Genomic DNA, 23,331 nt, shown 5'->3' with positions numbered 1-23,331 from the left:
TAATATTGCAGGGGGATGGGAACCTATGCAGGGAGACAGAGGGAGACAAAAATGAGGCAAAAGCAAAAGACAGAAAGGAGATGAGGAAAAGTGGAGGGCAGAGAAACCCAAGGCAAAGAACAAAAAGGGCCACTGTACAGCAAAATTCTAAAAGGACAAAGGGTGTTAAAAAAGCAAGCCTGAAGGCTTTGTGTCTTAATGCAAGGAGTATCCGCAATAAGGTGGATGAATTAACTGTGCAAATAGATGTTAACAAATATGATGTGATTGGGATTACGGAGACGTGGCTCCAGGATGATCAAGGCTGGGAACTCAACATCCAGGGGTATTCAACATTCAGGAAGGATAGAATAAAAAGAAAAGGAGGTGGGGTAGCATTGCTGGTTAAAGAGGAGATTAATGCAATAGTTAGGAAAGACATTAGCTTGGATGATGTGGAATCTATATGGGTAGAGCTGCAGAACACTAAAGGGCAAAAATCATTAGTGGGAGTTGTGTACAGACCTCCAAACAGTAGTAGTGATGTTGGGGAGGGCATCAAACAGGAAATTAGGAGTGCATGCAATAAAGGTGCAGCAGTTATAATGGGTGACTTTAATATGCACATAGATTGGGCCAGCCAAACTGGAAGCAATACGGTGGAGGAGGATTTCCTGGAGTGCATAAGGGATGGTTTTCTAGACCAATATGTCGAGGAACCAACTAGGGGGGAGGCCATCTTAGACTGGGTGTTGTGTAATGAGAGAGGATTAATTAGCAATCTCATTGTGCGAGGCCCCTTGGGGAAGAATGACCATAATATGGTGGAATTCTGCATTAGGATGGAGAATGAAACAGTTAATTCAGAGACCATGGTCCAGAACTTAAAGAAGGGTAACTTTGAAGGTATGAGGCATGAATTGGCTAAGATAGATTGGCTAATGATACTTAAGGGGTTGACGGTGGATGGGCAATGGCAGACATTTAGAGACCGCATGGATGAATTACAACAATTGTACATTCCTGTCTGGCGTAAAAATAAAAAAGGGAAGGTGGCTCAACCGTGGCTATCTAGGGAAATCAGGGATAGTATTAAAGCCAAGGAAATGGCATACAAATTGGCCAGAAATAGCAGCGAAGCTGGGGACTGGGAGAAATTTAGAACTCAGCAGAGGAGGACAAAGGGTTTGATTAGGGCAGGGAAAATGGAGTACGAGAAGAAGCTTGCAGGGAACATTAAGGCAGATTGCAAAAGTTTCTATAGGTATGTAAAGAGAAAAAGGTTAGTAAAGACAAACGTAGGTCCCCTGCAGTCAGAATCAGGGGAAGTCATAACGGGGAACAAAGAAATGGCAGACCAATTGAACAAGTACTTTGGTTCAGTATTCACTAAGGAGGACACAAACAACCTTCCGGATATAAAAGTGGTCAGAGGGTCTAGTAAGGAGGAGGAACTGAGGGAAATCTTTATTAGTCGGGAAATTGTGTTGGGGAAATTGATGGGATTGAAGGCCGATAAATCCCCAGGGCCTGATGGACTGCATCCCAGAGTACTTAAGGAGGTGGCCTTGGAAATAGCGGATGCATTGACAGTCATTTTCCAACATTCCTTTGACTCTGGATCAGTTCCTATCGAGTGGAGGGTAGCCAATGTAACCCCACTTTTTAAAAAAGGAGGGAGAGAGAAAGTAGGGAATTATAGACCGGTCAGCCTGACCTCAGTAGTGGGTAAAATGATGGAATCAATTATTAAGGATGTCATAGCAGCGCATTTGGAAAATGGTGACATGATAGGTCCAAGTCAGCATGGATTTGTGAAAGGGAGATCATGCTTGACAAATCTTCTGGAATTTTTTGAGGATGTTTCCAATAAAGTGGACAAAGGAGTACCAGTTGATGTGGTATATTTGGACTTTCAGAAGGCTTTCGACAAGGTCTCACACAGGAGATTAATGTGCAAAGTTAAAGCACATGGGATTGGGGGTCGTGTGCTGACGTGGATTGAGAACTGGTTGTCAGACAGGAAGCAAAGAGTAGGAGTAAATGGGTACTTTTCGGAATGGCAGGCAGTGACTAGTGGGGTACCGCAGGGTTCTGTGCTGGGCCCCAATTGTTTACATTGTACATTAATGATTTAGACGAGGGGATTAAATGTAGTATCTCCAAATTTGCGGATGACACTAAGTTGGGTGGCAGTGTGAGCTGCGAGGAGGATGCTATGAGGCTGCAGAGTTACTTGGATAGGTTAGGTGAGTGGGCAAATGCGTGGCAGATGAAGTATAATGTGGATAAATGTGAGGTTATCCACTTTGGTGGTAAAAACAGAGAGACAGACTATTATCTGAATGGTGACAGATTAGGAAAAGGGATGGTGCAACGAGACCTGGGTGTCATGGTACATCAGTCATTGAAGGTTGGCATGCAGGTACAGCAGGCGGTTAAGAAAGCAAATGGCATGTTGGCCTTCATAGCGAGGGGATTTGAGTACAGGGGCAGGGAGGTGTTGCTACAGTTGTACAGGGCCTTGGTGAGGCCACACCTGGAGTATTGTGTACAGTTTTGGTCTCCTAACTTGAGGAAGGACATTCTTGCTATTGAGGGAGTGCAGCGAAGATTCACCAGACTGATTCCCGGGATGGTGGGACTGACCTATCAAGAAAGACTGGATCAACTGGGCTTGTATTCACTGGAGTTCAGAAGAGTGAGAGGGGACCTCATAGAAACGTTTAAAATTCTGACGGGTTTGGACAGGTTGGATGCAGGAAGAATGTTCCCAATGTTGGGGAAGTCCAGAACCAGGGGTCACAGTCTAAGGATAAGGGGTAAGCCATTTAGGACCGAGATAAGGAGAAACTTCTTCACCCAGAGAGTGGTGAACCTGTGGAATTCTCTACCACAGAAAGTAGTTGAGGCCAATTCACTAAATATATTCAAAAGGGAGTTAGATGAAGTCCTTACTACTCGGGGGATCAAGGGGTATGGTGTGAAAGCAGGAAGTGGGTACTGAAGTTTCATGTTCAGCCATGAACTCATTGAATGGCGGTGCAGGCTAGAAGGGGTGAATGGCCTACTCCTGCACCTATTTTCTATGTTTCTATGTTTCTCAGCTAGCCAACCTCCGAAGTTCCGCCACGAAGTCGGGTATGCTCTGGCCCACACAGGGTCTGTAGTTGTAGAACCTGTATCTGGCCATGTGTCGGCTGCTTGCTGGCTTCAGGTGGTCTCTTACCAGTGTGCTCAACTCTTCAAATGACTTGCTTGCTGGTTTCTCAGGTGCCAGCAGGTCCTTCATTAAGGCATATGTTTTCAAGCCACAGCTGGTCAAGAGATTGGCTCTTCTCTTGTCTGCCTTATCATTGCCTAACCAGTCTTTGGTTACAAAGCTTTGCTGGAGCCTTTCCATAAAGTCCTCCCAATTATCTCCAGCATTGTACTTTTCATCTGATCCGTTGTTCGCCATTCTGTGGATTCTGTAATCCCGTAACTCGTTGCCACTGTAAAGTCCTGTCCCTGCAGTACAGATTCACACGAGGCACATACTGAAGTCAAGGTCACTCAGGACCTGCACCTTTATTACACAGCTCTCGAATGCCTCACTTGCCTGAGACCTGTCCTTATATACCTGTCTGGGACAGGTATCCAGTGTCTCCTGCAAGTGCACCACTGGTGGTAAGGTAAGCTTGTGGTTACAGGTCATCTCTAGTTACAGTCATGTATAGCATGGTAAGATACAGTTATGTACAGTAGTGTGAGATACATGACAGACAGTATCTGTATGATATCGGTTTGGTAAGTTTGAAAGAAATATTTGCTTTCTTTTTCTGGTTAGAAAACATGATATAACTAGGGAGTTAGCGATTTCGGAGATTAATAATCCAGCAAGGAGTTCCTTTCTAGCCTAAATCTACAGCATACAATTAATTGAATTGTTGCAGTTTCACCGATAAATCCAATAAGGAATTCGGGAGTGGTGAGAATGTGAAACTCACTACCACATGGAGCGGTTGAGGGAAATAGCTTAGATGTATTTAAGGGGAAGATAAGATATTCATATGAGAGAGAAAGGAATAGAAGGATATGTTGACAGGGTTAGATGAAGTAGGGTGGGAGGAGGAGGATAAGTTGGGCCGAACGGCCTATTTCTGTGCTGTAAATTCGATGTAAATCTATGTTACCTCTGGACTTGACTATTGCAACGCACTCCCGGCGGGCCTCCCATAATCTTCCCTACGTAAATTAATCCAAAACTCAGCTGCCCATCTACTAACTCGCACCAAGTCCCGCTCAACCATCACTCCTGTGCTCACTGATGTACATTGGCTACCGGTTAAGCAAACCCTCGATTTCAAAATTCTCATCCTTGTTTTCAAATCCCTACATGGCCTCACCCCTCCCTATCTCTGTAATGTCCTCCAGCCCCACAATCCCAAGAGCCTGCGCTCCTCTAATTCTGCCCTCTTGAGCAACCCTGATTATAATCGTTCAACCATTGATGGCCGTGGCTTCTGTTGCCTCAGCCCTGAGCTCTGGAATTCCCTGCCTAAACCTCCCCGCCTCTCGACCTCTCTTTCCTCCTTCAAGACGCTCTTTAAAACATACCTCTTGGCCACCGACCCTAATTTCTCCTTATGCGGCTCGGTGTCAAATTTTTTAAATCTCATAATACTCCTGTGAAGCGCCTTGCGATTATTCATTATTCGAAAGAAAACACCTCCGACAGTGCAGCACTCCTTCAGTACAGCACTGGAGTGTCAGCCTAGATTTTTGTGCTCAAGTCTCTGGAGTGAGACCTTAACCCCCAACTTTCCGACTCAGACAAGGATGCTCCCAACTGAGCCACGGCCAACATTAATTGCTGTGTAGTCACTGTTGTAATGTTGGTCCATACAAGGTCCTACAAACAACAATTAGATAAGGACCAGATTATTTGTGTTAGATGCTGGTTGAGGGATAAATATTGGCCAGGACAATGGGGAGAACTCCCCTGATCTTGTTCATAATAATGCCATGGGATCTTTTACTTCCATCTGAAAGGGCAGAAGGAGCCTCTGTTTAACATCTCATTCAAATGACAGCATCTCTGACAGTGCAGTGCTCTCAGTACTGCACTGGAGTATCAGCCCAGAATTTGTGCTCAAGTCCTTGGAGTGGACTTGGAAGCCACAACCTTCTGACTGAGTGAGGGTGCTACCCACTGAGCCACAGTTCAGAGTGCTAATCTATGAAGTATCTCTCTGAGTTCTAACCTTTGATGTTTCCTTTGTGTTATTAAGGTACTCTCCCCTGGGTATCGCCTGTCTGATTTGTGGAAAGATTGTGGCCATTAAAGACTTGGAAGTCGTTGCTAGGCAACTGGGCATGTACATGGTGACGGTAATCACTGGGCTCCTCATCCATGGAGGGATCATCCTGCCGCTGATGTACTTTGCGATAACCAGGAAAAATCCTTTCTCATTCCTTGCAGGCATCTTCCAGGCCTGGATCACAGCTTTAGGGACTGCATCCAGGTATTAGCACAACTGTTGCTTCTGAGCTATTTTAGGGAGAAAGGGAAAAGCTTTCATGTCACAAGTTCTTTGGGCTACTTTAAGTGTGAGCTCCCACACCTATTGATGAATGGATCCAGTGTCCTCATTGAGGAGGAGGAAGCATCACAAGAGGACAGTGAAGCAGGGTTTCCAACCCTCATATTGTCCAGGAGTCTCCAGAAAATGAAGATTCACTTCAAGAACAATGCTGTGAGCAAACGGAGAAAAATCATAGGGGCAATATAAATAAATATAGGAAATGGGAAAGGACGGATCTTTGAGTGGCAAGCCAAGATTCATCCAATCCACATGCAGCAAGGGTGAGGAGATCAGATTTAACCTTGAGCTCTGGCAACAGCATTAACATAGCCTGGGAGCAGGGGGCATGGGAGCAGGGGACAAAGGCCGGAAGCAGGGGGCAGGGGACAAAGGCCGGAAGCAAGGGGCAGGGGGCAGGGGGTAGGGAGCATGAGGACAGGGAGCAGGGGGGCATGGAGCTGGGAGCAGGGACCAGGGGGCAGGGGACAAAGGCAGGGGGGAGGGGGCCGGGAGCATGGAGCAGGGGGGCATGGAGCAGGGGGGCATGGAGCAGGGGGCATGGGAGCAGGGACCAAACAATTGAGGAACAGTGGAGGACTTTTAAGGCGCTCTTTCATAATGCGCAACAAAAATATATTCCAGTGAAAAAGAAGGGCGGCAAGCGAAGAGATAACCAGCCGTGGATAACCAAGGAAATAAAGGAAAGTATCAAATCAAAGACCAATGCGTATAAGGTGGCCAAGGTTAGTGGGAAACTACAGGATTGGTAAAATTTTAAGCAACAGCAAAGAATGACTAAAAAAGCAATAAAGAAAGGGAAGATAGATTACGAAGGTAAACTTGCGCAAAACATAAAAACAGATAGTAAAAGCTTTTACAGATATATAAAACGGAAAAGAGTGACTAAAGTAAATGTTGGTCCCTTTAGAAGATGAGAAAGGGGATTTAATAATCGGAAATGTGGAAATGGCTGAGACCTTAAACAATTATTTTGCTTCCGTCTTCACAGTGGAAGACACAAAAAACCATGTCAAAAATTGCTGGTCATAGGAATGTGGGAAGGAAGGACCTTCAGATGATCACTATCACTAGGGAGGTAGTGCTGGACAGACTAATGGGACTGAAGGTAGACAAGTCCCCTGGTCCTGATGAAATGCATCCCAGGGTATTAAAAGAGATGGCGGAAGTTATAGCAGATGCATTTGTTATAATCTACCAAAATTCTCTGGACTCTGGGGAGGTACCAGCGGATTGGAGAGCAGCTAATGTAACGCCTCTGTTTAAAAAAAAAGGGGGCAGGCAAAAGGCAGGTAACTATAGGCCGGTTAGTTTAACATCTGTAGTGGGGAAAATGCTTGAAACTATCATTAATGAAGAAATAGCGGGACATCTGGATAGGAATAGTGCAATCAAGCAGACGCAACATGGATTCATGAAAGGGAAATCATGTTTAACTAACTTACTGGAATTCTTTGAGGATATAACGAGCATGGTGGAGAGAGGTGTACCGATGGATGTGATGTATTTAGATTTCCAAAAGGCATTCGATAAGGTGCCACACAAAAGGTTACTGCAGAAGATAAAGGTACGCAGAGTCAGAGGAAATGTATTTGCATGGATAGAGAATTGGCTGGCGAACACAAGAGAGTCGGGATAAATGGGTCCTTTTCGGGTTGGAAATCAGTGGTTAGTGGTGTGCCACAGGGATCACTACTGGTACCACAACTGTTTACAATATACATAGATGACCGAGAAGAGGGGACAGAGTGTAGTGCAACAAAATTTGCAGATGACTCTAAGATTAGTGGGAAAGCGGGTTGTGTAGAGGACTCAGAGGCTGCAAGGAGATTTGGATAGGTTAAGCGAATGGGCTAAGGTTTGGCAGATGGAATACAATGTCAGAAAGTGTGAGCTCATCCACCTTGGGGGAAAAAAAACAGTAAAAGGGAATATTATTTGAATGGGGAAAAATTACAACATGCTTTGGTGCAGAGGGACCTGGGGGTCCTTGTGCATGAAACTCTTTTTGGAGTTTACCTGCAAAACATAAACATTAAAACCATGCCAACCGCCTGGGTGACACAGCAGACATTTTCAAGGCCCCTTTTTTTTGGTTTTTTTTTTGGGGCGCTAAAATCAAATTTTTCCAGTGCCCCCTATAAAAGGGGAGGGGGACACTAAAAGCACCGGCAATGAAAACAAATTAAACTTTAAAACGTAAAATCAAATTAAAATTTGGTTGCCGGGCGTGATGATGCACTCCAGTCCCTCCGGTGCCCACCTCTCGCGGAAGGCCGCGAGCGTACTGGTGGACACCGCGTGCTCCATCTCCAAGGACACCCTGGACCGGATGTAAGAGTGGAAGAGAGGCAGGCAGTCAGGTTGAACGACCCCCTCGACCGCCCGCTGCCTGGACCGGCTGATGGCACCCTTGGCCGTGCCCAGGAGCAGTCCTACGAGGAGGCCTTCGGACCTCCCGCTCCCCTCCGCACAGGGTGCCCAAAGATCAGGAGAGTGGGACTGAAGTGCAGCCAGAATTTCAGGAGCAGTCCCTTCAAATAATAAAACAGGGGCTGCAACCTTGTGCATTCCATAAAAACATGGAACACGGACTCTTCCAGACCGCAGAAATTGCAGGCGGCCTGGGAGTCCGTGAACCGGCTTAAAAATTTGTTGCACGGCACTGCTCCATGCACCACCCTCCAGGCCAAGTCCCCGATGAATAGTGGGAGGACCCCTGCGTAGAGTGCCCTCCATCGGGGACCCCCGCCTCCTCCGGACGGCAAGATGGTACGCCATGGCGTGTCCGGACGGCCGGCGAGGATGGCAAAGTTGAGGGTGTGCAGGAGCAGCCCGTACAGGAAACCCCTCCGCGCGGAACTGAAAGGCCAGGCAGTCTCCCATCCAAGTACTAACCAGGCCTCAGTCTGCTTGGTTTCCGAGATCAGACGGGATCGGGCGTTTTCAGACTAGTGTGGCCGTAGGCTCCTTGTGCATGAATCCCAAAAAAAAAAAAGTTAGTTTGCAGGTGCAGCAGGTAATCAGGAAGGCAAATGGAATGTTGGCCTTCATTGCGAAAGGGATGGAGTACAAAAGCAGGGAGGTGTTGCTGCAACTGTATAAGGTATTGGTAAGGCTGCACCTGGAGTACTGCGTGCAGTTTTGGTCACCTTACTTAAGGAAGGATATACTAGCTTTGGAAGGGGTACAGAGACAATTCACTAGGCTGATTCGAGAAATGAGGGGGTTACCTTATGATGATAGATTGAGTAGACTGGGTCTTTACTCGCTGGAGTTCAGAAGGATGAGGGGTGATCTTATAGAAACATTTAAAATCATGAAAGGGATAGACAAGATAGAGGCAGAGAGGTTGTTCCCATTGGTGGGAGAGACTAGAACTAGGGGGCACAGCCTCAAAATACGGAGGAGCCAATTTAAAACCGAGTTGAGAAAGAATTTTTTCTCCCAGAGGGTTGTGAATCTGTGGAATTCTCTGCCCAAGGAAGCAGTTGAGGCTGGCTCATTGAATGTTTTCAAGTCAAAGATAGATAGATTTTTAAGCAATAAGAGAATTAAGGGTTACGGGGAGAGGGCGGGTAAGTGGAGCTGAGTCCACGACCAGATCAGCCATGATCTTATTGAATGGCGGAGTAGGCTCGAGGGGCCAGATGGCCTACTCCTGTTCCTAATTCTTATGTTCTTCTGCTCTTATGACCCAGGGGGCAGGGGACAAAAGCCGGGAAGGGGGCAGGGGGCCGGGAGCATGGAGCAGGGGGCATGGGAGCAGGGACCAGGGGGCAGAGGACAAAGGCCGGGAGCAGGGGGCAGAGGGCAGTGGGCGGGGAGCAGGGATCCGAGAGAATGAAGCAGGGAGGAGGAGGCAGGTGGCAAGGATTCAGGAATAGGGGGCTGGGAGCAGAAGACCCAAAGGAACGAGCAGTTTTGTTGAATTTTCGATATGGAAGTTGATAGTTCTGTTTGGTAGGTTGATGATGAGGACACTGATGGGTCTGTTTGTTGGGTTGATGATGAGGACACTGATGGGTCTGTTTGTTGGGTTGATGATGAGGACACTGATGGGTCTGTTTGTTGGGTGGATGATGAGGAAGACGATGGGTCTGTTTGTTGGGTTGATGATGAGGACACTGTGGGGTTGATGATGAGGTCACTGCTGGGTCTGTTTGTTGGGTTGATGATGAGGACACTGATGGGTCTGTTTGTTGGGTTCATGATGAGGTCACTGCTGGGTCTGTTTGTTGGGTTGATGATGAGGACACTGTGGGTTGATGATGAGGTCACTGATGGGTCTGTTTGTTGGGTTGATGATGAGGACACTGATGGGTCTGTTTGTTGGGTGGATGATGAGGTCACTGCTGGGTCTGTTTGTTGGGTTGATGATGAGGACACTTATGGGTCTGTTTGTTGGGTTGATGATGAGGAAGGTGATGGGTCTGTTTGTTGGGTTGATGATGAGGAAGGTGATGGGTCTGTTTGTTGAGTTGATGATGAGCACACTGATGGGTCTGTTTGTTGGGTTGATGATGAGGACACTGATGGGTCTGTTTGTTGGGTTGATGAGGAAGGTGATGGAGCTGTTCGTTGGGTTGATGATGATGAAGTCGATGGGACTGTTTGTTGGGTTGATGATGAGAACACCGATGGTTCTCTTTGTTGGGTTGATAATGAGGACGCTGATGGGTCTGTTTGTTAGGTTGATGATGAGACAGTGCTGGGTCTGTTGGTTGGGTTGATGATGAGGAAGGTGATGGGTCTGTTTGTTGGGTTGATGATGATGAAGGCGATACGTCTGTTTTTTGGGTTGATGATGAGGAAGGCGATGGGTCTGTATGTTGGGTTGATGATGAGGAAGGCGATGGGTCTGTTTGTTGGGCTGATGATGAGGACGGTGCTGGGTCTGTTGGTTGGGTTGATGATGAGGAAGGTGATGGGTTTGTTTGTTCAGTTGATGATGAGAACACTGATGGGTCTGTTTGTTGGGTTGATGATGATGAAGACGATGGGGCTGTTTGTTGGGTTGATGATGAGGACACTGATGGGTCTGTTTGTTGGGTTGATGATGAGGACACTGATGGGTCTGTTTGTTGGGTTGATGATGAGGTCACTGCTGGGTCTGTTTGTTGGGTTGATGATGAGGACACTTATGGGTCTGTTTGTTGGGTTGATGATGAGGAAGGTGATGGGTCTGTTTGTTGGGTTGATGATGAGGAAGGTGATGGGTCTGTTTGTTGGGTTGATGATGAGGAAGGTGATGGGTCTGTTTGTTGAGTTGATGATGAGCACACTGATGGGTCTGTTTGTTGGGTTGATGATGAGGACACTGATGGGTCTGTTTGTTGGGTTGATGAGGAAGGTGATGGAGCTGTTCGTTGGGTTGATGATGATGAAGTCGATGGGACTGTTTGTTGGGTTGATGATGAGAACACCGATGGTTCTCTTTGTTGGGTTGATGATGAGGACGCTGATGGGTCTGTTTGTTAGGTTGATGATGAGACAGTGCTGGGTCTGTTGGTTGGGTTGATGATGAGAACACTGATGGGTCTGTTTGTTGGGTTGATGATGAAGACGATGGGGCTGTTTGTTGGGTTGATGATGAGGAAGGTGATGTGTCTGTTTGTTGTGTTGATGATGAGGACACTGATGGGTCTGTTTGTTGGGTTGATGATGATGAAGACGATGGGGCTGTTTGTTGGGTTGATGATGAGGAAGGTGATGGGTCTGTTTGTTGGGTTGACGATGAGTACACTGATGGGTCTGTTTGTTGGGTTGATGATGATGAAGACGATGGGGCTGTTTGTTGGGTTGATGATGAGGAAGGTGATGGGTCTGTTTGTTGTGTTGATGATTAGGAAGGTGATGTGCCTGTTTGTTGGGTTGATGATGATGAACATGATTGGGCTGTTTGTTGTTTGATGATGAGGAAGGTGATGGGGCTGTTATTTGGGTTGATGAGAACACTGATGGGTCTGTTTGGTGGGTTGATGATGATGAAGACGATGGGGCTGTTTGTTGGCTTGATGATGATGAAGGTGATGGGGCTGTTTGTTGGGTTGATGATGATGAAGGTGATGGGGCTGTTTGTTGGGTTGATGAGAACACTGATGGGTCTGTTTGGTGGGTTGATGATGATGAAGACGATGGGGCTGTTTGTTGTGTTGATGATGAGTAAGGTGATGGGGCTGTTTGTTGGGTTGATGATGAGGACACTGATGGGTCTGTTTGTTGGGTTGATGATGATGAAGACGATGGGGCTGTTTGTTGGGTTGATGATGTATGTGATGGGTCTGTTTGTTGGGTTGATGATGAGGAAGGTGATGTGCCTGTTTGTTTATGTTGATGATGAGGACACTGATGGGCTGTTTGTCGGGTTGATGATGAGGACATTGATGGGTCTATTTGTTGGGTTGATGATGAGGAAAACGATGGGTCTGTTTGTTGGGTTGATGATGAGGACACTGATGGGTCTGGTTGTGGGGTTGATGATGAGGAAGGTGATGGGTCTGTTGGGTTGATGATGAGGAAAGTGATGTGTCTGTTTGTTGGGTTGATGATGAGGAAGTTGATGGGTCTGTTTCAGGTTGCTGATGAGGACACTGATGGGTCTGTTAGTTGGGTTGATGATAAAGAAGACAATGGGGCTGTTTGTTTGGTTGATGATGAGGACACTGATGGGTCTATTTGTTAGGTTGATGATGAGGACGGTGATGGGTCTGTTTGTTGGGTTGATGATGAGTAAGGTGATGGGTCTGTTTGTTGGGTTGATGATGAGGAAGGTGATGGGTTTGTTTGTTCGGTTGATGATGAGAACACTGATGGGTCTGTTTGTTGGGTTGATGATGAGGAAGGTGATCAGTCTGTTTGTTGGGTTGGTGATGATGAAGACGATGGGTCTGTTTGTTGGGCTGATGATGAGGACACTGATGGGTCTGTTTGTTGGGTTGATGATGATGAAGGTGATGGGTCAGTTTGTTGGGTGGATGATGAGGACACTGATGGGTCTGTTTGTTGGGTTGATGATGAGGAAGGCGATGGGTCTCTTTGTTGGGTTGATGATGAGGACACTGATGGGTCTGTTTTTTGGGTTGATGATGAGGAAGGCGATGGGTCTGTTTGTTGGGTTGATGATGAGGCAGGTGATGGGGCTGTTTGTTGCGTTAATGACGAGGAAGGCGATGGGTCTGTTTGTTGGGTTGATGATGAGGACACTGATGGGTCTGGTTGTGGGGTTGATGATGAAGAAGGTGATGGGTCTGTTGGGTTGATGATGAGGAAAGTGATGTGTCTGTTTGTTGGGTTGATGATGAGGAAGTTGATGGGTCTGTTTCAGGTTGCTGATGAGGACACTGATGGGTCTGTTAGTTGGGTTGATGATGATGAAGACGATGGGGCTGTTGGTTTGGTTGATGATGAGGACACTGATGGGTCTATTTGTTAGGTTGATGATGAGGACGGTGATGGGTCTGTTTGTTGGGTTGATGATGAGGAAGGTGATCAGTCTGTTTGTTGGGTTGATGATGAGGACATTGATGGGTCTGTTTGTTGGGTTGATGATGAAGACGATGGGGCAGTTTGTTGGGTTGATGATGAGGAAGGTGATGGGTCTGTTTGTTGGGTTGATGAGGAGGAAGGTGATGTGCCTGTTTGTTGGGTTGATGATGATGAAAACGATGGGGCTGTTTGTTGTTTGATGATGATGAAGGTCATTGGTGTGTTTGTTGGGTTGGTGATGAGGAAGATGATGGGGCTGTTAGGTTGATGATGAGGACACTGATGGGGCTGTTTGTTCATGTTGATGATGAGGACACTGATGGGGCTGTTTGTTGGGTTGATGATGATGAAGACGATGGGGCTGTTTGTTGGGTTGATGATGAGTAAGGTGATGGGGCTGTTTGTTGGGTTGATGATGATGAAGACGATGGGGCTGTTTGTTGGGTTGATGATGAGGAAGGTGATGGGGCTGTTTGTTGGGTTGATGAGGACTCTGATGGGTCTGTTTGTTGGGTTGATGATGAAGACACTGATGGGTCTGTCTGATGGGTTGATGATGAGGAAGGCGATGGGTCTGTTTGTTGGGTTGATGCTGAGGACACTGATGGGTCTTTTTGTTGGGTTGATGATGAGGACACTGATGGGTCTGTTTTTTGAGTTGCTGATGATGAAGGCAATGGGTCTGTTTGTTGGGTTGATGATGAGGACACTGATGGGTCTGTTTGTTGGGTTGATGATGAGGACACTGATGGGTCTGTTTGTTGGGTTGATGATGAGAAAGGTGATGGGGCTGTTTATTAGGTTGATGATGAGGACACTGATGGGGCTGTTTGTTGGGTTGATGATGATGAAGACGATGGGGCTGTTTGAGTTGTTGATGAAGGTCATGGAGCTGTTTGTTAGGTTGATGATGAGAAAGATGATGGGTCCCTTTGTTGGGTTGATGATGAGGACACTGATGGGTCTGTTTGTTGGGTTGATGAGGAATGTGATGGAGCTGTTCGTTGGGTTGATGATGATGAAGACGATGGGGCTGTTTGTTGGGTTGATGATGAGGAAGGTGATGGGTCTGTTTGTTGGGTTGATGATGAGGACACTGATGGGTCTGTTTGTTAGGTTGATGATGACACTGATGGGTCTGTTTGTTGGGTTGATGATGAGGAAGGTGATGGAGCTGTTTGTTGGGTTGATGATGATGAAGGTGATGGGGCTGTTTGTTGGGTTGATGATGAGGACACTGATGGGTCTGTTTGTTGGGTTGATGATGAGGACACTGATGGGTCTGTTTGTTGGGTTGATGATGAGGACACTGATGGGGCTATTTGTTGGGTTGATGATGAGGACACTGATGGGTCTATTTGTTGGGTTGATGATGAGGAAAACGATGGGTCTGTTTGTTGGGTTGATGATGAGGACACTGATGGGTGTGTTTGTTGGGTTGATTATGAGGACACTGATAGGTCTGTTTTTTGGGTTGATGGTGGGGACATTGATACGTCTGTTTTTTGGGTTGATGATGAGGAAGACGATGGGTCTGTTTGTTTAGTTGATGATGAGGAAGGCGATGGTGTCTGTTTGTTGGGTTGATGATGAGGAAGATGATGGGTCTGCTTGTTGGGTTGATGATGAGGAAGGTGATGGGTCTGTTTGTTGGGTTGATGATGAGGATACTGATGTGGCTGTTTGTTGGGTTGATGATGATGAAGACGATGGGGCTGTTTGGGTTGTTGATGAGGAAGGTCATGGAGCTGTTTGTTAGGTTGATGATGATGAAGTCGATGGGACTCTTTGTTGGGTTGATGATGAGAACACCGATGGTTCTCTTTGTTGGGTTGATAATGAGGACCCTGATGGGTCTGTTTGTTAGGTTGATGATGAGACAGTGCTGGGTCTGTTGGTTGGGTTGATGATGAGGATGGTGATGGGTCTGTTTGTTGGGTTGATAATGATGAAGGCGATACGTCTGTTTTTTGGGTTGATGATGAGGAAGGCGATGGGTCTGTTTGTTGGGCTGATGATGAGGACGGTGCTGGGTCTGTTGGTTGGGTTGATGATGAGGAAGGTGATGGGTTTGTTTGTTGGGCTGATGATGAGGACGGTGCTGGGTCTGTTGGTTGGGTTGATGATGAATAAGGTGATAGGTCTGTTTGTTGGGTTGATGATGAGGACACTGATGGGTCTGTTTGTTGGGTTGATGAGAACACTGATGGGTCTGTTTGGTGGGTTGATGATGATGAAGACGATGGGGCTTTTGTTGGGTTGATGATAAGGAAGGTGATGGGGCTGTTTGTTGAGTTGATGATGATGAAGATCATCGGTGTGTTTGTTGTGTTGATGATGAGGACGGTGCTGTGTCTGTTGGTTGGGTTGATGATGAGGAAGGTGATGGGTCTGTTTGTTGGGTTGATGATGAGGAAGGTGATGGGTTTGTTTGTTAGGTTGATGATGAATAAGGTGATAGGTCTGTTTGTTGGGTTGATGATGAGGACACTGATGGGTCTGTTTGTTGGGTTGATGATGATGAAGACGATGGGGCTGTTTGTTGGGTTGATGATGAATAAGGTGATGGGTCTGTTTGTTGGGTTGATGATGAGGAAGGTGATGTGCCTGTTTGTTTATGTTGATGATGAGGACACGGATGGGCTGTTTGTCGGGTTGATGATGAGGACATTGATGGGTCTATTTGTTGGGTTGATGATGAGGAAAACGATGGGTCTGTTTGTTGGGTTGATGATGAGGACACTGATGGGTCTGTTTTTTGGGTTGATGATGGGACATTGATACGTCTGTTTTTTGGGTTGATGAGGAGGAAGACGATGGGGCTGTTTGTTAGGTTGATGATGAGAAAGACGATGGTGTCTGTTTGTTGGGTTGATGATGAAGAAGGCGATGCGTCTGTTTTTGGGTTGATGATGATGAAGATGGGTCTGTTTGTTGGGTTGATGATGAGGAAGGTGATGGGTCTGTTTGTTGGGTTGAAGATGAGGACACTGATGGGTCTGTTTGTTGGGTTGAAGATGATGGGTCTGTTTTTTGGTTTGATGATGAGGAAGGCGATGGGTCTGTTTGTTGGGTTGATGATGAGGAAGGTGATGGGGCTGTTTTTTAGGTTGATGATGAAGATGATGGGTCTGCTTGTTGGGTTGATGATGATGAAGACAGGTCTGTTTGTTGGGTTGATGATGAGGAAGGTGATGGGGCTGTTGGTTGGTTGATGATGAGGACACTGATGGGTCTGTTTGTTGGGTTGATGATGATGAAGACGATGGGGCTGTTTGTTGGGTTCATGATGAGGAAGGTGATGGGTCTATTTGTTGGGTTGATGATAAGGAAGGTGATGGGGCTGTTTGTTGGGTTGATGATGATGAAGATCATCGGTGTGTTTGTTGTGTTGATGATGATGAAGACGATGTGTCTGTTTGTTGGGTTGGTGATGAGGAAGATGATGGGGCTGTTAGGTTGATGATGAGGACACTGATGGGGCTGTTTGTTGGGTTGATGATGAGTAAGGTGATGGGGCTGTTTGTTGGGTTGATGATGAGTAAGATGATGGGGCTGTTAGGTTGATGATGAGGACACTGATGGGTCTGTTTGTTGGGTTGATGATGAGGAAGGTGATGCGGCTGTTTGTTGGGTTGATGATGAGAAAGACGATGGTGTCTGTTTGTTGGGTTGATGATGATGAAGACGATGGGGCTGTTTGTTGGGTTGATGATGAGGAAGGTGATGGGTCTGTTTGTTGGGTTGACGATGAGTACACTGATGGGTCTGTTTGTTGGGTTGATGATGATGAAGACGATGGGGCTGTTTGTTGGGTTGATGATGAGGAAGGTGATGGGTCTGTTTGTTGTGTTGATGATTAGGAAGGTGATGTGCCTGTTTGTTGGGTTGATGATGATGAACATGATGGGGCTGTTTGTTGTTTGATGATGAGGAAGGTGATGGGGCTGTTTTTTGGGTTGAGGATGATGAAGACGATGGGGGTGTTTGTTGGCTTGATGATGATGAAGGTGATGGGGCTGTTTGTTGGGTTGATGAGAACACTGATGGGTCTGTTTGGTGGGTTGATGATGAAGACGATGGGGCTTTTGTTGGGTTGATGATAAGGAAGGTGATGGGGCTGTTTGTTGAGTTGATGATGATGAAGGTGATGGGTCTGTTTGTTGGGTTGATGATGAGGAAGGTGATGTGCCTGTTTGTTTATGTTGATGATGAGGACACTGATGGGCTGTTTGTCGGGTTGATGATGAGGACATTGATGGGTCTATTTGTTGGGTTGATGATGAGGAAGGTGATGGGTCTGTTTGTTGGGTTGATGATGAGGAAGGTGATGGGTTTGTTTGTTAGGTTGATGATGAATAAGGTGATAGGTCTGTTTGTTGGGTTGATGATGAGGACACTGATGGGTCTGTTTGTTGGGTTGATGATGATGAAGACGATGGGGCTGTTTGTTGGGTTGATGATGAATAAGGTGATGGGTCTGTTTGTTGGGTTGATGATGAGGAAGGTGATGTGCCTGTTTGTTTATGTTGATGATGAGGACACTGATGGGCTGTTTGTCGGGTTGATGATGAGGACATTGATGGGTCTATTTGTTGGGTTGATGATGAGGAAAACGATGGGTCTGTTTGTTGGGTTGATGATGAGGACACTGATGGGTCTGTTTTTTGGGTTGATGATGGGACATTGATACGTCTGTTTTTTGGGTTGATGAGGAGGAAGACGATGGGGCTGTTTGTTAGGTTGATGATGAGAAAGACGATGGTGTCTGTTTGTTGGGTTGATGATGAGGAAGACGATGGGTCTATTTTTTGGTTTGATGATGATGAAGATGGGTCTGTTTGTTGGGTTGATGATGAGGAAGGTGATGGGTCTGTTTGTTGGGTTGAAGATGAGGACACTGATGGGTCAGTTTGTTGGGTTGAAGATGATGGGTCTGTTTTTTGGTTTGATGATGAGGAAGGCGATGGGTCTGTTTGTTGGGTTGATGATGAGGAAGGTGATGGGGCTGTTTTTTAGGTTGATGATGAAGATGATGGGTCTGCTTGTTGGGTTGATGATGATGAAGACAGGTCTGTTTGTTGGGTTGATGATGAGGAAGGTGATGGGTTTGTTTGTTCGGTTGATGATGAGAACACTGATGGGTCTGTTTGTTGGGTTGATGATGAGGACACTGATGGGTCTGTTTGTTGGGTTGATGATGATGAAGACGATGGGGCTGTTTGTTGGGTTCATGATGAGGAAGGTGATGGGTCTATTTGTTGGGTTGATGATAAGGAAGGTGATGGGGCTGTTTGTTGGGTTGATGATGATGAAGATCATCGGTGTGTTTGTTGTGTTGATGATGATGAAGACGATGTGTCTGTTTGTTGGGTTGGTGATGAGGAAGATGATGGGGCTGTTAGGTTGATGATGAGGACACTGATGGGGCTGTTTGTTGGGTTGATGATGAGTAAGGTGATGGGGCTGTTTGTTGGGTTGATGATGAGTAAGGTGATGGGGCTGTTTGTTGAGTTGATGATGATGAAGACGATGGGGCTGTTTGTTGGGTTGATGATGAGGAAGGTGATGGGGCTGTTTGTTGGGTTGATGATGAGGACGGTGCTGGGTCTGTTGGTTGGGATGATGATGAGGAAGGTGATGGGTTTGTTTGTTCGGTTGATGATGAGAACACTGGGTCTGTTTGTTGGGTTGATGATGAGGACACTGATGGGTCTGTTTGTTGGGTTGATGATGATGAAGACGATGGGGCTGTTTGTTGGGTTCATGATGAGGAAGGTGATGGGTCTGTTTGTTGGGTTGATGATGAGGAAGGTGATGTGCATGTTTGTTGGGTTGATGATGATGAAAACGATGGGGCTGTTTGTTGTTTGATGATGAGGAAGGTGATGGGGCTGTTTGTTGGGTTGAGGATGATGAAGACGATGGGTCTGTTTGTTGGGTTGATGATGAGGACACTGATGGGTCTGTTTGTTGGGTTGATGATGATGAAGACGATGGGGCTGTTCGTTGGGTTGATGATGAGGAAGGTGATGGGTCTATTTGTTGGGTTGATGATGAGGAAGGTGATGTGCCTGTTTGTTGGGTTGATTATGATAAACTATGGGGTTGTTTGATGATGAGGAAGGTGATGGGTCTGTTTGTTGGGTTGAGGATGATGAAGACGATGGGGGTGTTTGTTGGATTGGTGATGAGGAAGATGATGGGGCTGTTAGGTTGATGATGAGGACACTGATGGGGCTGTTTGATCATGTTGATGATGAGGACACTGATGGGGCTGTTTGTTGGGTTGATGATGAGGAAGGTGATGGGGCTGTTTGTTGTGTTGATGATGATGAAGTCGATGGGACTGTTTGTTGTGTTGATGATGATGAAGTCGATGGGACTGTTTGTTGGGTTGATGATGAGAACACCGATGGTTCGCTTTGTTGGGTTGATCATGAGGACGGTGCTGGGTCTGTTGGTTGGGTTGATGATGAGGAAGGCGATGGGTTTGTTTGTTGGGTTGATGATGATGAAGACGATGGGTCTGTTTGTTGGTCTGATGATGAGGACACTGATGGGTCTGGTTGTGGGGTTGATGATGAGGAAGGTGATGGGTTTGTTTGTTAGGTTGATGATGAGAACACTGATGGGTCTGTTTGTTAGGTTGATGATGATGAAGACGATGGGGCTGTTTGTTGGGTTGATGATGAGGAAGGTGATGGGGCTGTTTGTTGGGTTAATGATGAGGACACTGATGGGTCTGTTTGTTAGGTTGATGATGATGAAGACGATATGTCTGTTTTTTGGGTTGATGATGAGGAAGGCGATGGGTCTGTTTGTTGGGTTGATGGTGAGGAAGGCGATGGGTCTGTTTGTTGGGCTGATGATGAGGACACTGATGGGTCTGTTAGATGGGTTGATGATGATGAAGACGATGGGGCTGTTTTTTGGTTGATGATGAGGACACTGATGGGTCTGATTGTTGGGTTGATGATGAGGAAGGTGATGGGTTTGTTTGTTCGGTTGATGATGAGGAAGGTGATGGGTTTGTTTGTTCGGTTGATGATGAGAACACTGATGCGTTTGTTTGTTGGGTTGATGATGATGAAGACGATGGGGCTGTTTGTTGGGTTGATGATGAGGAAGGTGATGGGTTTGTTTGTTGGGTTGATGATGATGAAGACGATGGGGCTGTTTGTTGGGTTGATGAAGAGGAAGGTGATGTGCTTGTTTGTTTATGTTGATGATGAGGACACTGATGGGTCTATTTGTTTGGTTGATGATGAGGAAGACGATGGTGTCTGTTTGTTGGGTTGATGATGAGGAAGACGATGGGTCTATTTTTTGGTTTGATGAGGAAGACGATGGGTCTGTTTGTTGGGTTGATGATGAGGAAGGTGATGTGCTTGTTTGTTTATGTTGATGATGAGGACACTGATGGGCCTGTTCGTTGGGTTGATGATGAGGAAGACGATGGGTCTGTTTGTTGGGTTGATGATGAGGCAGGTGAGGGGCTGTTTGTTAGGTTGATGATGAGGAAGGTGATGGGTCTGTTTGTTGGGTTGATGATGAGGAAGGTGATGTGCCTGTTTCTTGGGTTGATGATGATGAAAACGATGGGGCTGTTTGTTGTTTGATGATGAGGAAGGTGATGGGGCTGTTTGTTGGCTTGATGATGATGAAGGTGATGGGGCTGTTGGCATGATGATGATGAAATCAATGGGACTGTTTGTTGGGTTGATGATGAGGACACTGATGGGTCTGTTTGTTGGGTTGATGATGATGAAGACGATGGGGCTGTTTGTTGGGTTGATGATAAGGAAGGTGATGGGGCTGTTTGTTGGGTTGATGATGTTGGAGATCATCGGTGTGTTTGTTGGGTTGGTGATGAGGAAGATGATGGGGCTGTTGGGTTGATGATGAGGACACTGATGGGGCTGTTTGTTCATGTTGATGATGAGGAAGGTGATGGGGCTGTTTGTTGCGTTGATGAGGACTCTGATGGGTCTGTTTGTTGGGTTGATGATGAAGACACTGATGGGTCTGTCTGTTGGGTTGATGATGAGGAAGGCGATGGGTCTGTTTGTTGGGTTGATGCTGAGGACACTGATGGGTCTGTTTGTTGGGTTGATGATGAGGACATTGATACGTCTGTTTTTTGGGTTGATGATGAGGAAGACGATGGGGCTGTTTGTTAGGTTGATGATGAGGACACTTATGGGTCTGTTTGTTTGGTTGATGATGAGGAAGGCGATGGTGTCTGTTTGTTGGCTTGATGATGAAGAAGGCGATGCGTCTGTTTTTGGGTTGATGATGAGGAAGGCGATGGGTCTGTTTGTTAGGTTGATGATGAGGAAGGTGATGGGGCTGTTTGTTGGGTTAATGATGAGGACACTGATGGGGCTGTTGGTTGGGTTGATGATGAGGAAGGTGATGGGTCTGTTTGTTGGGTTGATGCTGATGAAGACGATGGGGCTGTTTGTTAGGTTGATGATGAGGAAGGTGATCGGTCTGTTTGTTGGGTTGATGATGAGGAAGGTGATGTGCCTGTTTGTTTATGTTGATGATGAGGACACTGATGGGCTGTTTTTTGGGTTGATGATGGGGACATTGATACGTCTGTTTTTTGGGTTGATGAGGAGGAAGACGATGGGGCTGTTTGTTAGGTTGATGATGAGGACACTGATGGGTCTGTTTGTTTGGTTGATGATGAGGAAGACGATGGGGCTGTTTGTTGGGTTGATGATGAGGAAGGTGATGGGTCTATTTTTTGGTTTGATGATGAGGAAGACGACGGGTCTGTTTGTTGGGTTGATGATGAGGACACTGATGGGTCTGTTTGTTTGGTTGATGATGAGGAAGACGATGGGGCTGTTTGTTGGGTTGATGATGAGGAAGGTGATGGGTATGTTTGTTGGGTTGATTGATGAGGACACTGATGGGTCTGTTTGTTGGGTTGATGATGAGGACACTGATGGGTCTGTTTGTTGGGTTGATGATGATGAAGACGACGGGGCTGTTTGTTGGGTTGATGATGAGGAAGGTGATGGGGCTGTTTTTTAGGTTGATGATGAAGATGATGGGTCTGCTTGTTGGGTTGATGATGATGAAGACAGGTCTGTTTGTTGGGTTGATGATGAGGAAGTTGATGGGTATGTTTGTTGGCTTAATGATGAGGAAGGCGATGGGTCTGTTTGTTGGGTTGATGATGAGGAAGGTGATGTGCCTGTTTGTTTATGTTGATGATGAGGACACTGATGGGCTGTTTGTCGGGTTTGATGATGAGGACACTGATGGGTCTATTTATTGGGTTGATGATGAGGAAAACGATGGGTCTGTTTGTTGGGTTGATGATGGGGACTTTGATACGGCTGTTTTTTGGGTTGATGAGGAGGAAGGCGATGGGGCTGTTTGTTAGGTTGATGATGAGGACACTGATGGGCCTGTTTGTTGGCTTAATGATGAGGAAGGCGATGGGTCTGTTTGTTGGGTTGATGATGAGGACACTGATGGGTCTGTTTGTTGGCTTAATGATGAGGAAGGCGATGGGTCTGTTTGTTGGGTTGATGATGAGGAAGGTGATGGGGCTGTTTTTTAGGTTGATGATGAAGATGATGGGTCTGCTTGTTGGGTTGATGATGATGAAGACAGGTCTGTTTGTTGGGTTGATGATGAGGAAGTTGATGGGTATGTTTGTTGGGTTGATTGATGAGAACACTGATGGGTCTGTTTGTTGGGTTGATGATGAGGAAGGCGATGGGTCTGTTGGTTGGGTTGATGATGAGGAAAGTGATGTGTCTGTTTGTTGGGTTGATGATGGGGACATTGATACGTCTGTTTTTTGGGTTGATGAGGAGGAAGACGATGGTGCTGTTTGTTAGGTTGATGATGAGGACTCTGATGGGTCTGTTTGTTTGGTTGATGATGAGGAAAACGATGGGGCTGTTTGTTGGGTTGATGATGAGGAAGACGATGGGTCTATTTTTTGGTTTGATGATGAGGAAGACGATGGGTCTGTTTGTTAGGTTGATGATGAAGACGGGTCTGTTTGTTGGGTTGATGATGAGGACACTGATGGGTCTGTTTGTTGGGTTGATGATGAGGAAGGTGATGTGCCTGTTTGTTTATGTTGATGATGAGGACACTGATGGGTCTATTTGTTGGGTTGATGATGAGGAAAACGATGGGTCTGTTTGTTGGGTTGATGATGGGGACTTTGATACGGCTGTTTTTTGGGTTGATGAGGAGGAAGGCGATGGGGCTGTTTGTTAGGTTGATGATGAGGACACTGATG

General features: G+C 46.4%; 1 protein-coding gene across 3 annotated transcripts in view; it reads left to right on the top strand.

Moving 5' to 3' along the window:
- Window positions 1-23,331, top strand: part of LOC139279967 (excitatory amino acid transporter 2-like) — a 335,138-nt gene that overhangs the window by 295,784 nt on the left and 16,023 nt on the right. For all 3 annotated transcript variants that reach the window (XM_070899337.1, XM_070899338.1, XM_070899339.1), the window contains one exon: window positions 5,253-5,486. In XM_070899337.1, coding sequence (XP_070755438.1) covers window positions 5,253-5,486 — 234 coding nt within the window. The remainder of the gene's footprint in view (window positions 1-5,252; window positions 5,487-23,331) is intronic.

The sequence above is a fragment of the Pristiophorus japonicus genome, chromosome 14, assembly GCF_044704955.1.
Source record: "Pristiophorus japonicus isolate sPriJap1 chromosome 14, sPriJap1.hap1, whole genome shotgun sequence".
NCBI lineage: Eukaryota > Metazoa > Chordata > Chondrichthyes > Pristiophoridae > Pristiophorus > Pristiophorus japonicus.
The sequence above is the reverse complement of the archived record's forward strand: the minus strand, read 5'-3'. Positions and strand labels throughout refer to the sequence as shown.